Raw genomic sequence first — 14,459 nt, forward strand, 5'->3', positions numbered from 1 at the left:
GAAAGTAAAATGCATGTAGTGTAATATAGAATATAGCCATAATAACAGGCAATTTGCAGGATGATTGCAGGTTAAAAGCTCCTTAATTTTGGGTTCCTCAGACTCGAGTTCCTGTTACTAATACCTACCTACTGCTATTTTAGAGTCCTGTTCATGAGCCAAACTATACATTTTCAGACCTACATTGTTTTTACTAAACTAGTATGTAAATGAGTGTTTTCAATGATAATAACCCTTATTTTATCTTTAATTTATTTATATGTATAAGTATAGTAAAGTATAAGCTTTTGAGCATATTTCTTTTGTTTGCCCAAAATGTTGACTTATTTTGAATAAGTAATACACTAATTAAAGAAGAATCAATGCACCCCAGATTAAATAAACATTAGACATTATTGCTGTAGAACTTGAAGCTAGTCTGATTCCTGCGCAATGTGACCGGTCTGCCAACCCATCAAGTTAGAATAATTTAATAGATTGCACATTTTTAATAACAACCCTCATTTATCTGGCCTATATTAAGCTGTATTTTATCCCCTTATACAACACAGGTTAAATAAAGGTAAAAGGTCTAATTTTACATAACCTTCCATTCAATCTCTATAGTGATAAATGGGGCACAAATATTAAATTCTGAATGATTGTGAATGTAATTTTTTAGCAAACAATCCCATGACAGCAACTAAAGATTTTATCTGGCGTGCCCAAAAACACAAATAACCATATGCAGCAAAAATATAAAAAATCATTTTATTCATATACCCCTTAGTTTAAAAAAACCCAAACACAGTGTCTGCATGGACCCCCATTTAGATAGATGTACTATTCGTGTGTGTATATATATATATATATATATATATATATAAATAAGTTAGTATTAGCTGGGAAAATTGCCATATCACTGTCCTAATGGCTACAGCTGGTGTTGTAAAATTCTCCCGTTGCTAATGGGTGTCATATTGCTCAACAAATTCTCTAGCGCCTTTAAGGAATAGTTTCCCAAAAAACTGCGAAATTAGCATAGAAGTCAACCTGTATAGCACATTAATAAATAAATCACCACATATGTTGCTTTTATGATAGGTCTGTTCACCCCCAGCGGACCTATTAGGCACAAATGCGTCAAGAGTTAGTATTACTCAGCTGAAGTAAGTCTAGGGTAAATCCTCCTCACAAGCCACATGAATCACCTTTGGCATGCTCCAGTCACCATAACACTGAGCTCTACCCATAACAATGTGCACTCCAACACTTCCGGTCTTCAGACACAGCCGTGCCTTCACGAGAGGGCCATTCTCCATTCCTGTGCTGGACTCGATGACAGGTGTATTGGTACGAAAGTGACTTTCTTTTGACTCGCTGACAGCGTTTTCATTACAAAACTGACTTTTTGTTGAAAAGGTCACTTTGGTGATGAAACAGCTGTTGGGGAGTCCACAGGAATGGAGAAGGGCCATGATTAGTGTTTGCACTCCAGCTGCTATACCTTGTACTTCTTCTTTAGCATCAATATACAGACTGAAAATGACTTTGGTCCTTGTCTTTACATTTTACCTGCAGCAGACCTACCCTTTTACTGGTTGCAGCTTAGCTAATGTCAAGGATGGCTAAAGTTTTACATGACTGAAATGTATCATTAATCACACAAGCTGTACGGTAAAATGGGAAGTTATGTTATAAACTCTTACCATGTGTAATGGACTGTTTTATTTCAGGTTGACAGAGATCTAATGAAATTAATGAATGCAATGGACCATTCTACAGGAGTATCACCCTATCGGCTTCCCATAATTAACAACTTTGTGATACCTGCTCCCCCTCCTCAAAGAAAATATCCCAAGCAGCTCAAACAAACTGTTAGCACATCTTCCAGGGGAAGGCGCTTTCGCCCAACCACTGCACCCAATGGGCTTGAACTGACCTCTAAGGTACCAGACATTATTTTGCTAGTTTACACTTAAGCAGAGATTGATTAACATTTAAGTTTGATTTTTTTTTCACAATACGAGTTTTCAAGAGCTAATTCTCACGCAATTTTGTTTCAAAAATTCGAATGCCTGGTACTGATTAAGTGCAAAAAACTTGAAAACTCAAATGTGAAACTTTGCCATCTAAAAACTTGCATATTTATGTAGAACTCAATGGGAGTTGTTCTAGGTATTCCAGGTATTTGAGTTTTTTATTCAAGTGCATATTCCTTATTAATAAGATGCATTCAGAACTTGAGTTTATTTGAATTAGAAAAAAATCTTGAATTCACAAAATCGAAAATTGATAAATAAGCCCATTCCAGTTTGTCTCACTCAGCAATATTTTACTCGAGCAGAAAGGAAGATGTCAACCAGCAGGGTCTTACTTTGTATCTACAATTTTTTCACCTAAGCTGGTTTTAATATTGCAGCTCATAAAATTACCTAATGATCCGAGTAATATTATATGAATAGTGGTTTTGTATTATTCACTACCAGTGATCTGATATAAAAAAAATGGTTTGCCAGAATTTTTTTTTATATTCTAGTGATAGTGATAGCTTTTGACAAAAGAAGTTTTAACATAGAAATAGAGCTTTTTTTATTTACTGGTTGTTTGGTACAGTATATGTGTTTTCTCCTAGGACTCTGGGAAGTTTCATAAAACGATCTTGCACAGCAATGTAGCAGTCACCATGGTTTACCTCGGAAAAAATGTTCACTTGTCACATGATGATAATGACTTCCGAGATGAAATAAAAGTATTTCAGCAACACTGTGGAGGCGAAAACCTCTGTGTTTTCAAAGGCAGACTTCAGGAAGGAGGTACTGGATTATTACCGACAGTATTTTATTGTGAAATCTGTCATGGGGTTCATCTAAACTTGGATATCGGTTGACAAATTATTAGCAAACAAGCAGAATCCAGCTTTTATATCTAGTTGCAACTGTGACCAGCATGGAGATAAACTGAATCTGTGTAACAAAACCAAATGGAGAGGAATAAAGGGAAAATTCCCTTTTCCAAAAATGATTGGTAATAAAGAGTCAGCATCTGATCACATACTGAATATGTTTGCCACTACTCCTACTGTAGTGTAAAATATTGTTTACTAGCCAGATATATATTTATATATATCTATTATATATATATATTAGTGGAGCATATTTTTCACAAGAAAAGAAAATATATATGTGTGTCATGTTGCTATAACAATAGAGAGAATACAGTTGCATTTTAATTGTGTTTATGGAAAGGTTTGTCCCATGCAGACTGTTAGCTAAGTCCTGATGGTCTTCTGTCCATTAGTGAAATAAGTTGTTGCTTAGTTGTATTTTTTTACTTTTTTAATTGAGATTATTAATGGTACTTTAGTTGCTTGGAATTGGTTTAGCCACTTTTACATGTAGGCAAATAGGAGTTGCTGTGTGAGTGGCACACCCAATTATCACTTTTCACATTTTTGGGGACACTCATGCTGGTGGGAGTATACAGAATTTGCTACAATCAGAAGCAATCTGTGGCAGTTTCATTCATTCATTTTAGCTCATTTATTTACAGGGGACTACAGATAATACAAGAATTTGCCTAAATCTCAGACATTTTAATGTTATCTTCTTCATTCCAGAAACTTTCAACTTAATATCCAGACGGCATCGTGGGTTCCCTTTCAGCCTCACCTTTTATATCAATGGTATGCAGGTAGACAGATTGAGTTCTTGCTGTGAATATAAACATCGCAAAGGTGCACGGCTGGGAGGAAAAAATGGCTATTTTGGCTTTGTTAATATTGAAGGCGCATCACCTTGCTACAGGTATTTTTTCAACAATTAGAAATGTAAACTCACTTTACCATTATATTACGTTGGCATTTAACGACAGGGTGACAATAGGTGGGTGAAAACATGATCATATCATATATTAACTTTCCTTTGCATACTTTCCTGATTTTCACTTTACACTATATCTATATATATATACATATATATACAAACATACAGCATATATATATATATATATATATATATATATATATATATATATATAGCGAACCCAGGGTGGCACTCTGCTTCAGCTCTTAGCTCGGGTGCAAGGTAAATGATTTAAATATCCAAAAAAGACCAGCAACACCGAGTTATATTCCAAAAACAATCAATTGTGTATTAAAAACGCATGAACAGCCAACGTTATGTTTCGGTCCCCATCGGGACCTTTCTCAAGAGAGAGCCTTGAGAAAGGTCCCGATGGGGACCAAAACGTAACGTTGGCTGTTCATGTGTTTTTAATACACAATTGATTGTTTTTGGAATATAACTCGGTGTTGCTGGTCTTTTTTGGATATATATATATATATATATATATATATATTTATATTTATGATTACCTTAATTTGTTTATTTGAGTAGGATCTAAATGCTGTGTGAGTCACTAGTGTTACAAGTGTAAACACTTTTTTGTATCTAATTGTATCTAATCTTTAACAATCTATCACATACTAGGTGCATTATTGCAATGGGCCTTGATAAGAAGCCTTCCCCTCCACCAAAGAAAGCAAAGGATGAGGATTATGATAGCAATGAGGAGAAAGAGAATGTGAGAGAATGTGAGAGTATAATGGATAAAGAAACCATTGATGATATGGAAAGAGATGAGGAATGTGAGGAAGATGATAATACAAGAGAAAAAGAAATAGAAGACACATCCTCTGTTTATGATAAAACAGACATGGAGGATGAAGAGGAACAAGATAAAGAATATGAGGGTGGAAAGAAGGAGGATCAGAATGATGAGTATGAAGCAGATGATGAAGCAAAAGATGGTAAATTCAGGACTTTATACCAAGACATTTAATTAAACTACTACTATAATAAAAAATAAAGTAGTATAATAAAATTAATATCATTACTATAGAGTACAGTAAAGTGAGTTATACTTCCATAAATGTTATAACGTCCAAAAAAATGTTATCAACTATCCATATTATAAGTGTTACTATGTGATTAAAACATACATAGATAACTGTATGTTGATCAACTGAACACTTTATCGTGCATTTACAACATGGCGGAGGTGACTGTAACGCGGATTTGCCGGTTTGAAAACGGATCCGGCTCGGAGTCAGCTGCTGTGTGGGAAGGCATGATGCTAAGTACAAAAAGTGCACAATCTCTATTTTTTCACATTACGCCCTGCCTGCCAGCCTACATAATTCACCACGTCTCTGTGGTCTGGAACTGCACCAGCCCTTGAATTAAGTGTTCCTTGCATTTGGCAGCTCTGTATTCATGAGTGTTAGAGAGAGGGAGGCACATATGTGTAAGAGGACGTAGGGCTTTTTTATTTCTGCTTGAGCACCTACTAAATGACCCTTTATGATTATGCAACAGTTTTGATGATAAGTATTTATGCTAGTATATTTGCCAGTACATTTTGTGAATATTGTTTATTCAATTAAATCTAAAAAGCATATTTTTCATACCTGGGGTATTTATGCATTCAGAATGTATAATTCCTCACTACATTGTCTAGAGTTAACAGTCAAACTGCCAGTTTCTTGTTGAGATGGAAACCTGGCCCACAATCCTCATTTCGTACCAAATAAAGGACACCAGGACAACTGTGCTAGGAAATGTATTGTTCTCAATTAGTTTACTACCCTCGCTATTCATTAACAAGAAATGCAATTCTAAATTTTAGGTTTCTAAAATTATATACACTGTAGATGTAAACTTTCAAAGATATGAGTTTACCACCCTCAGTAACCCACCATTCGGTAACAGGAAGTACAGCATTTGCTCAGGAGTGCAAAGTTTATAGAATTAGCTAACAAGTGACCAGTAACTACTGTATTTAAGTATGTGAAAAAGCAAAAAATATATTTGTCAAATCATATGCAGGCAACATTTCACTTTCTTTAGCACAACAAGATTGCACAGTTAATAATAATTTAAGTCTTTAAATATGTTATCATTTAAATTCTACAAGTTAAAATACAATTATGCCTTAAATTATATTAGCATATTTAAAAACTGCAAATTAGAATATAATAAACAGTATTTCTCTCTGCAGCTTTACATATTTACTTGTCAAATGCAATTTGATCATCTATACTGATATGATTTTAAGGTGAAAGGAAATACATAATTGTTCTGAGTGCAGCTTTGTTTTTTCCCAGAGTACGATGAGGATTTTGAAGTGGAAGAAGAGAAGCCAGATGAGAAAACTAATGAAGAAGGACAGGTTGATGATCAAGTGAATGGAAAGTCAAAGTCACCCTCAGATGATGAAAAAGATGATTTAGACCATGAAGGGGAAAGTAACAAGCCATCAAAGGAGGCAACGGAGACTTCAGACAGTGAGAAAGATGAAAGAGATGGGCATTCTGACAGTGAATATGAGGAGGATAAACAAGGTTAGTCAGTATTAGTATTTAAATGTCTCTGAACAAGAATATATGCAGGATACATATATCTATATAACATGTAGCACAGCTTTCTCCAGTTATTCTTAAAAAAGAATAAAAAAGTTTGTGTCATTGGAGAAATCAATGGGTCATTCATAAGGGCAGTAAGCTTTTGTGGAGAGATGATGAGTAAAGACAAGAGGAAAAGCAGATTAATATTCAGGCTCCCATGCATTGTCATTAAGGGAAAATTGAATACAGAACATTTTCAGACAAGGACATCTTCTATAGTTCATAGTTAATACAGTGTACTTCCCTATAGGAACTATTAATGGAATCAACAGATTATTGTATCAATAACAGTTCTCCCAATGTTATTAAAAGCATGCCACCCCTAAATTTGTGCCGCCCTAGGCCCGAGCTTTTGTTTCCTTGCCTCAAATACAGGCCTGGATGTTTAATTAATATGCATATACTGTACAACCATCTCCATGTGATAAAGACTTCATACTGAAACCATTTCTCAGTTAATCCATACCAGAAGGCAAATATCTCCAAATCAAAATAGGCACGGGGCCATTTATTATGTGCAGACATATTGGGGGAGGAAATTTTGCAGAAAAAAACAATTTTGATCTCAAGTAACAACATGTAGACATCATGGAATACATGGCACTGATTCTATATGCCGTTAACACATTGCCAGTTCCTATTTTCTATATTTGTTGTAGTGGGGGGGGGGGCAGAAATGGAAACCTCATTGCTAAGCAGATGGGATTACACCCTGTGGGGTTTATATAAGCTAGTGCCAAATGTAGAAGAATAGTTGTTGCAGAAAAATCACATAAGAGAAGCACTCCCCTTATGTAATTTACATATATCTATAGATAACTGTCCATTTGTGGCAAGAGATTTTCAAACCCATTTATAGCCACTCACAGGTGGTGGTGGGCAAATGTCAAAGGTATGATGTCTACCAGTTAAATTGTGGCCCATGGGTGATTTGCCCCTCTTTATGGCCCTGGTAGTTCTACAGTTAAGTTAAGGGGATGAAACTGCTGGTATTTTATGGGGGACTCAAAGACCTCTATTGGAATTCCATATTTTGCAACATGAACCATTGCAACATGCTAGTTAGTCAAATTTCTTTGAAGACTAGTAATTGCAGTCACTGCCAGGCTTATTTACTCTTGGTTCAGTAACTCATGCCAGCTAATCATCAAGTAGCTAATATAAGCTTTCTCTAATAAATCTATAATTAGTGCCTGTGGGGTATTTATCTAGGGCAAATTTGCACCATGTTAGTAAACAGGTTCTTTCGTTTCTTTATAATTATGCCTATAGATGCTTGCAGAGTTAAGTCATGTATGGTTCTTTTATGTCTGTATGGACAACAGGCAACTTGTTCCATGACTTATTCTAGACCACCAGTCTAGAAAATAGTCATAAAACCTTTTGAAATTGCCCTGCTACTGATCAGTAATGTCAACATTTATTCAAAGCGCATTTTGAATACAGAAATAAAACGACACAGAGTCTTGGCTGTTTCACTATTTATTTGAATTCACAAAGCTCAAAACTGACACATAAAATGATAAAGATCCAGGGCCATCGACAGTTTACTTTCATTACTTTCTTCACATAAGTTCTCTTTCCTTTGAACTTAGTAATGTTGCTTTGATTTTGTATTTTCCATATTGAATAGGAAAACATAGCATAACTGACAAGGAAATGAACATTGCTGCAAGGAAAATCCAGTTATTTTATAGAGAACACAGAACTCATCTGCAGAACATTCAGAAAATGAAAACAGGTTTGAGGAAAAAAAATGGCAACCCAAATAATCCTGCAAAAGCTTTGGCCTGTGATTGTGCTAGCCGCATGAGCTGCATTCTTTCCTTAATATGGTCAATCAATGCATTTTTGTTTTAATTGAAATTCCAAGCTTACTGCATCTGCATGCTCTGCAATCAAAAGTTCTGCGTGATTTAAAGTGCAGTTTTAATTACCCAGTTAAGTGATTGCTTAATCATGATTGAAATAAGCGTATGACAAATTATACCACAGCGTAATACTGACATAGTCTTCCTCCTCAGTATTCCCAGCCTCACCTCCACACATGCTCACATACACTGACATCTGCACGCTCACACATTGCTTGTACTGAAAATACAAGCTTCTCCTTCGGGTTTTTTTGCAAGTAAAACAGTAAAGTATTTTCCAAAGGTCAAGTGTGCTTTCTGTGCAGCAGGGCAGAGAAAACACTCTTCTGCTTCCTTCACAAGATGTTATCAGAGCATCTCCCAGAGTGAGCAGATCATCGATCCCCTCTGTCCTACTGCATATAGAGCGGTTGCTATATCCTAGTATTTAATAGCTCAGCTGACTGATCAGTGTGGTTGAAATATGACATTGATTTTTTCTTCAAGCAAAAAAGGAAACAAAAACAGAAAATAACTGACCGCCCATAAATAAAAATGTAAACCTATATTACATTGTTAATTGCAAGGTTGAGGCTTATTGAGTGCTCACAAAATATCTTTTGCTGCTAAATACTTGTGTACAGCAATGGAGTTTATTTTGATCTTGAATCCAGTGCAAAATGCTCACAATAAAATAGGCAGCACTCATTAAGCTATTCAATTTACAGGGTCCCTCCACTCCTGTACATGCAAATCCAAGTGATTATAGGCAGCACTCCGTCATAATTCCTTAAAATGCCTTTATTGTCACAATGCGGGCAGCAGCAACGTTTCAAGCCTAATTGGCTCTTTATCAATCTAGATTGATAAAGACCCAATGCAAAATGCCACAACAGGTTCAAATAACATGACAGCTCCCACCTACATTTCTAAATATAAATACTTGAGAAAGAATATTCTGTAAACGTTTTTTTTAGATTAACCCTACCGTATCCCAGAAGAGTCTTTAGATAACTTGCTGTCGGGGAAATTTGGTTAACAGAGATCACTTGGGGATTCTGAGCTCAAATAAATAAAGAAATCACAGAGTTTATTAAGACTTTTACATGGGAAGGAGTATGGAAGTAAAATAGGATTACTGATGGGAGGGTATAGAAATACTTCTCCACAGCACAGAAAAACAAAGAACTGCTCTTACAGCCAATGAGGTCCCTTACGACCCTGTGTATATTTATATATTATCAAAGTCACAAGGGATCTCATTGTTTTAGAATGTGTGGTGCTATGGAGAAAAGACATGTACGTTCTTATATAAGTGCTTATGTTTTACACTGGTGTCCAGATTAAGTGCTTTGGACCCTTTCTAATCAATCCTCATGTTCTATTGTACTGTACTGCATATTGACACTTTATAAACTGAAAAAACATAATTATCCCAAGCATAGTTCACAACAAATACACCACTAATTTAGTTTTAGTTCTTTCCATGCATGCTTTTAATCATTGGCAGATGCCACTTGCCCTACCTGGCTAATTCCAGCATTAGTCAGCATTTTACAGTTAATGACTCACAGCATGACTGAGTTGTTTGCAGCAGGAAAAGCTATGACCTTGTGTAAGCACACTTGGAATCCAAGTGTTCAAGTGTAACTTGGAAGACTGGAGTAAATATATGTTAAGTAGGTGCTATATAGGAAGTAAAAAATGTCAGCAAAAGAAGAAAATTACTACCTGATATAGCAATATGTAAAATGTAAGGACACCCTATGTCATTAAAAGCTGGTAGACCAGTTAAGCAGATATGCCATATAATTTTGTGTTGTATGTTCGTACTGACATCATATGTTTGCATTTGCAATTCTGTAAAGATTTTTATGTGGCAAGCTAATTAGCATGTAACAGGTAAAAGCACATTGGCATGGCATTATATTTATGGTAAGTAGTTATTTTTTTTTGGTATAATGTTTATCCTAGTACTGTTAAGTGTACAGGGTTTCAAGTCAAACATTACCAAACTTTTTAGGGCTCTGGCACATGGGGAGATTAGTCGCCCGCAAACTCAATAATATAACTTCCTTTACATGACCTAGCAGCACAGGATTTTACTGAAATTGCATTATTTGACTTTGATAGCCTATTTTATAGCTGTCCATTGAATTGCCCCACAGGACAAATTGCTGCATGATATGTAATTTCAGTACCTGTGTGGAAAAAATACACTGATCACTTTGCTCAAAAATTACACCCATGGAAGCCCCAGCAGATGGTCCCTTGTTTTAGCACAAGAGAGGGAACAGTAAAGGAAAACTCTGCCCACAAAGTGGTGTTTCCATGGTTTTCATCAGCTAGTATAATCAGGGCCAAAGCTAGGAATAGGCAAAGAAGGCACATGGTTAGGGTGCAATGGAGGAGGGATTGGCCCTTCTCTAACTTTTCACCACTTCTGCTCAGCACCACTCCTTCCCACTCCTCCCCCCCATGGCCCCCTCCACTATATTCTGTAGTGTGTGTATCAGCACAGTGGGGGGAAACAGAGAAATGTATTAGGTAGGTTTGAATGAGGGGGGTATGGGATGGAAGGGAGGGATGATAAGGGATGTCCTGCCTTTGGTGCAGTCAACTCTTGCCCTGACACTGGGTATAATATAAGTACATTAGATACTGAATGAAATTTCCACTCAAAACTAAGGGGCTGATTTACTAAGACACGAATTCCGACCGAATTGGAAAAATTCCGATTGGAAAACGAACATTTTGCGACTTTTTCGTATTTTTTGCGATTTTTTCGGCGCCTTTACGACTTTTCGGAAATTATCGCGACTTTTTCGTTACCAATACGATTTGCGCGAAAAAACACGAGTTTTTCGTAGCCATTCCGAAAGTTGCGATTTTTTTGTAGCGTTAAAACTTGCGCGAAAAGTTGCGCTTTTTTCGTAGCGTTAAAACTTAAAAGGCGCAACGTTTTGCGCAAGTTTTAACACTACGAAAAAAATCGCAAGTTTTAACGCTACGAAAAAATCGCAACTTTCGGAATGGCTACGAAAAACTCGCGTTTTTCCGCAAAAATCGTATTGGTAACGAAAAAGTCGCGATCATTTTCCGAAAAAAATCGCAAAATAGCGATCATTACGAAAAAAACGCAATCGGACGCATTCGGCCCGTTCATGAGTAAGTAAATGGGCCCCTATAAGTAAGGTCTGCTACTCTGTTTCATAAATACCAGAACCCTAGAGACTGCTCTATCTGCCTTAAAACTTCAGCTTTTTAGAAATATATAAAAAAGTTTTGTATGGTGCATATTTGGTAGGGTTTGAACATGGACCATAAATATCACCATAAATATCACCATAAATATCACATGAACACCAGACAACTGAAGAGGACAACTTTTGCAGAGTTCATATTGATTGATAAACTGAGGTCTTTTTAATATTATGTCATTTATCTTTGCTCATTTCAGGAACATTTGTGATGTACTTACAGTACAATGTCATTATTTTCTCTAATTTTTAGAGAGGAAACACAGCACAGGATCCGTTTCATCCCACAGTACAATATATACTAGCTCCAGTGAAGATGGGTCAGGTGATGAAGAAGGAGAAGCTAAGACATCTAGCTCAGAGCATCCAAAAAAACGTAATAAAAAAACTCTACAGAATTCAGAAAATATCCAAGATTCAGTTACTCATCTGGGGGAGGACACTCATTCAGAAGAACAAGCAAATGAAGAACCTAAATTAGAGGAGACAGGTGAAACTGAAGACATAGAAACCTGTCCAAGCAGCAAGGAAGACAACCCCCTACCCGAAGACACTGTGGCAGAACCACAGCCACATCCTTCTGAAGATGACAATGAGCGCTGTGTGAGTCCTTCAGAAAATGGTTGTGAGCAAGAGGTTGAGTATGAAGCCACAGTGCATATGGATGAGAGTTCTAGTAAAACCCAAGATAATTTAATTAATGATAATACACATTCTGAGACTGAAGAGGAAGGTGGTGAGTATAGACCTTAAGAAGAACAGTGTTCAGCGCATGAACTTGCTGTGTGCTTACCCCCCTTTTTTTAATAAATGTGCATTGTAAAAAGCATGCTGAGTGCTCTGTGTGTATCTTGCATGGACAATATTCAGTGCATAATGAATTTTACCGCTGATGAGAAAGAATACATTGTAAATAGTTTCTGCCTATTTAAATGTCAATACCTGTAACTGGATAATGATGCTGGATACATCTTAAGTATCTGCTTTTTCTCTTTAATTTGCAAGAGACATTCAAAGCTAAAATCATTCAGGATATTGTATTGTTTGCATCACATGTATTCTCTGAAGTGTTTTCATCTCAATGGATAAATATACAGTAAGTGTTGATAAGGAGATTTATACCTGCAATACCAAAGGTAACAACGCATAGCTAACGTTGAACTTGTATTGCCAGCCTAAAATGCTATGTAATGTACAGAGCTAGGGATGCTTAACTATAAAGTGAGAGAAAATTAACTTAATAACCATCACAAAGTAAACATAGGTAAAACCATTTTACTGATTTTCATTTTGTAATCAACACCTTTTTCATCATATTGTTGGCTAGAAGCACACTTTTGTATATGCTCACTTGTTTTGCCTGATGCCAATATGGTAGCTCTTACTCACATATTTGCACAAATACACAGATGGTCAATAAATTATGCTGTTCTGGTGTCAGACTGAACCCCACTTTTTGTAAAGTGTACCTAAGTGACACAAATAAATGTAACTGTAACTGCGCTGGTATTAATGAAGGTCTGCAAATACCTACAACTTAAACATTCTAAATCCAGTGTAAAAGCAAGCTTTTGCTACAGAACCATTTTCCCCTATAATATTTAGTTTACCACAGGAAGAAGCATTTCAGCATCAAATTGGCACAATTTCTTTATCTAAACATTGTTTTTATCACTGCACAAGGGCTACGAAACTAGACCCTGTGAATTATTTAATAAAGTAGCAATTATATTGTGATTGTTCAAATACCACATATTTTTGGTAGCAACCTGTTCAATCCAAAGTTTTCATTGTGTTATTGGCCTCTAGCTCCCAAAAATAAGAGTTTAGCTGCTTTTCGTGGAAAAACTATTGTTCTTAGCAGTGAGCCCATCGCTAAAAAATATAAAATTCATAAAAAGTTATATGTTAATATTATTTTAATACATCATATTTCATCATTTCTCTATGTGAATGACCCCTTGTTGCATATGGAATGTTAATGATATGACCTGAAGAGAATCTCATTCATTAAAATGATAATTTGAGTTGACTTGTGCATACCAGGGTTTGTTTTCTAGCAACAGCTGCAGAATGGACAAAACTGGCTTATGCCCAATGCCCAAAACTGCATATTATGTGCTAAATAAAATTAATAGGGAATTTTATGGAAATTGCTTTTATTTAACTATTCTACTTATTGATCCACATAATTTGCATATACCCATGACTTATAGGGGCACATTTACTAATCCACGAACGCTCCGAAAGCGTCCAAATGCGTTTTTTTCCGTTATGATCGGTATTTTGCGATTTTTCCGTAAATTGTCGCGACTTTTTCGTAGCCGTTACGACTTTTTCGGAAATTGTCGCGACTTTTTCGTATCCATTACGATTTGCGCAAATTGTCGTGACTTTTTCGTAGCCGCCGCGCCGAGTACGAAAGTTTCGGATTCATTCAAGCTTCAGTATCGTGACTTTCCTTGGGCCAGGTTGGAGCTGCAGAGTGCCATTGAGTCCTATGGGAGGCTTCCAAAATCATGCAAAGTCTGAAAGTTTACGAGCTCTCAATACGAAAAAGTCGCGACAATATACGAGCAAATCGTAATGGCTACGAAAAAGTCGCAACAATTTGCGCAAGTCGGAATGGTTATGAAAAAATCGCGACAATTTACGAAAAAGTCGTAACGGCAACGAAAAAGTCGCAAAATGTTCGTTTTCCAATCCGAATTTTTCCCATTCGGATTTGTGGATTAGTAAATCAGCCCCCTAGTCTGACATTATAATTCCCCCCAGCACAACATAATATCTTAATGCAAATGTAGTTTATTTACTTTGCATGACTGGGCATACTTATGATATTTATCGCAATATTTTAGAGATTTTTTTTAGGAATAGTATTTCTTTTTTTAAACATGTATACAG

General features: G+C 36.2%; 1 protein-coding gene across 3 annotated transcripts in view; it reads left to right on the forward strand.

Moving 5' to 3' along the window:
• Window positions 1-14,459, forward strand: part of erich3 (glutamate rich 3) — a 57,275-nt gene that overhangs the window by 29,192 nt on the left and 13,624 nt on the right. The window contains exons 7-13 of one of the 3 annotated variants that reach the window (XM_018093533.2): window positions 1,716-1,928; window positions 2,615-2,795; window positions 3,599-3,785; window positions 4,470-4,789; window positions 6,146-6,382; window positions 8,079-8,186; window positions 11,809-12,291. In XM_018093533.2, the coding sequence (XP_017949022.2) occupies window positions 1,716-1,928; window positions 2,615-2,795; window positions 3,599-3,785; window positions 4,470-4,789; window positions 6,146-6,382; window positions 8,079-8,186; window positions 11,809-12,291 (1,729 nt within the window). The remainder of the gene's footprint in view (window positions 1-1,715; window positions 1,929-2,614; window positions 2,796-3,598; window positions 3,786-4,469; window positions 4,790-6,145; window positions 6,383-8,078; window positions 8,187-11,808; window positions 12,292-14,459) is intronic. The other 2 variants (XM_031900877.1, XM_018093534.2) reach the window with 2 other exon arrangements.

This window comes from Xenopus tropicalis, chromosome 4 (genome assembly GCF_000004195.4).
Source record: "Xenopus tropicalis strain Nigerian chromosome 4, UCB_Xtro_10.0, whole genome shotgun sequence".
Taxonomy (NCBI): Eukaryota; Metazoa; Chordata; class Amphibia; order Anura; family Pipidae; genus Xenopus; species Xenopus tropicalis.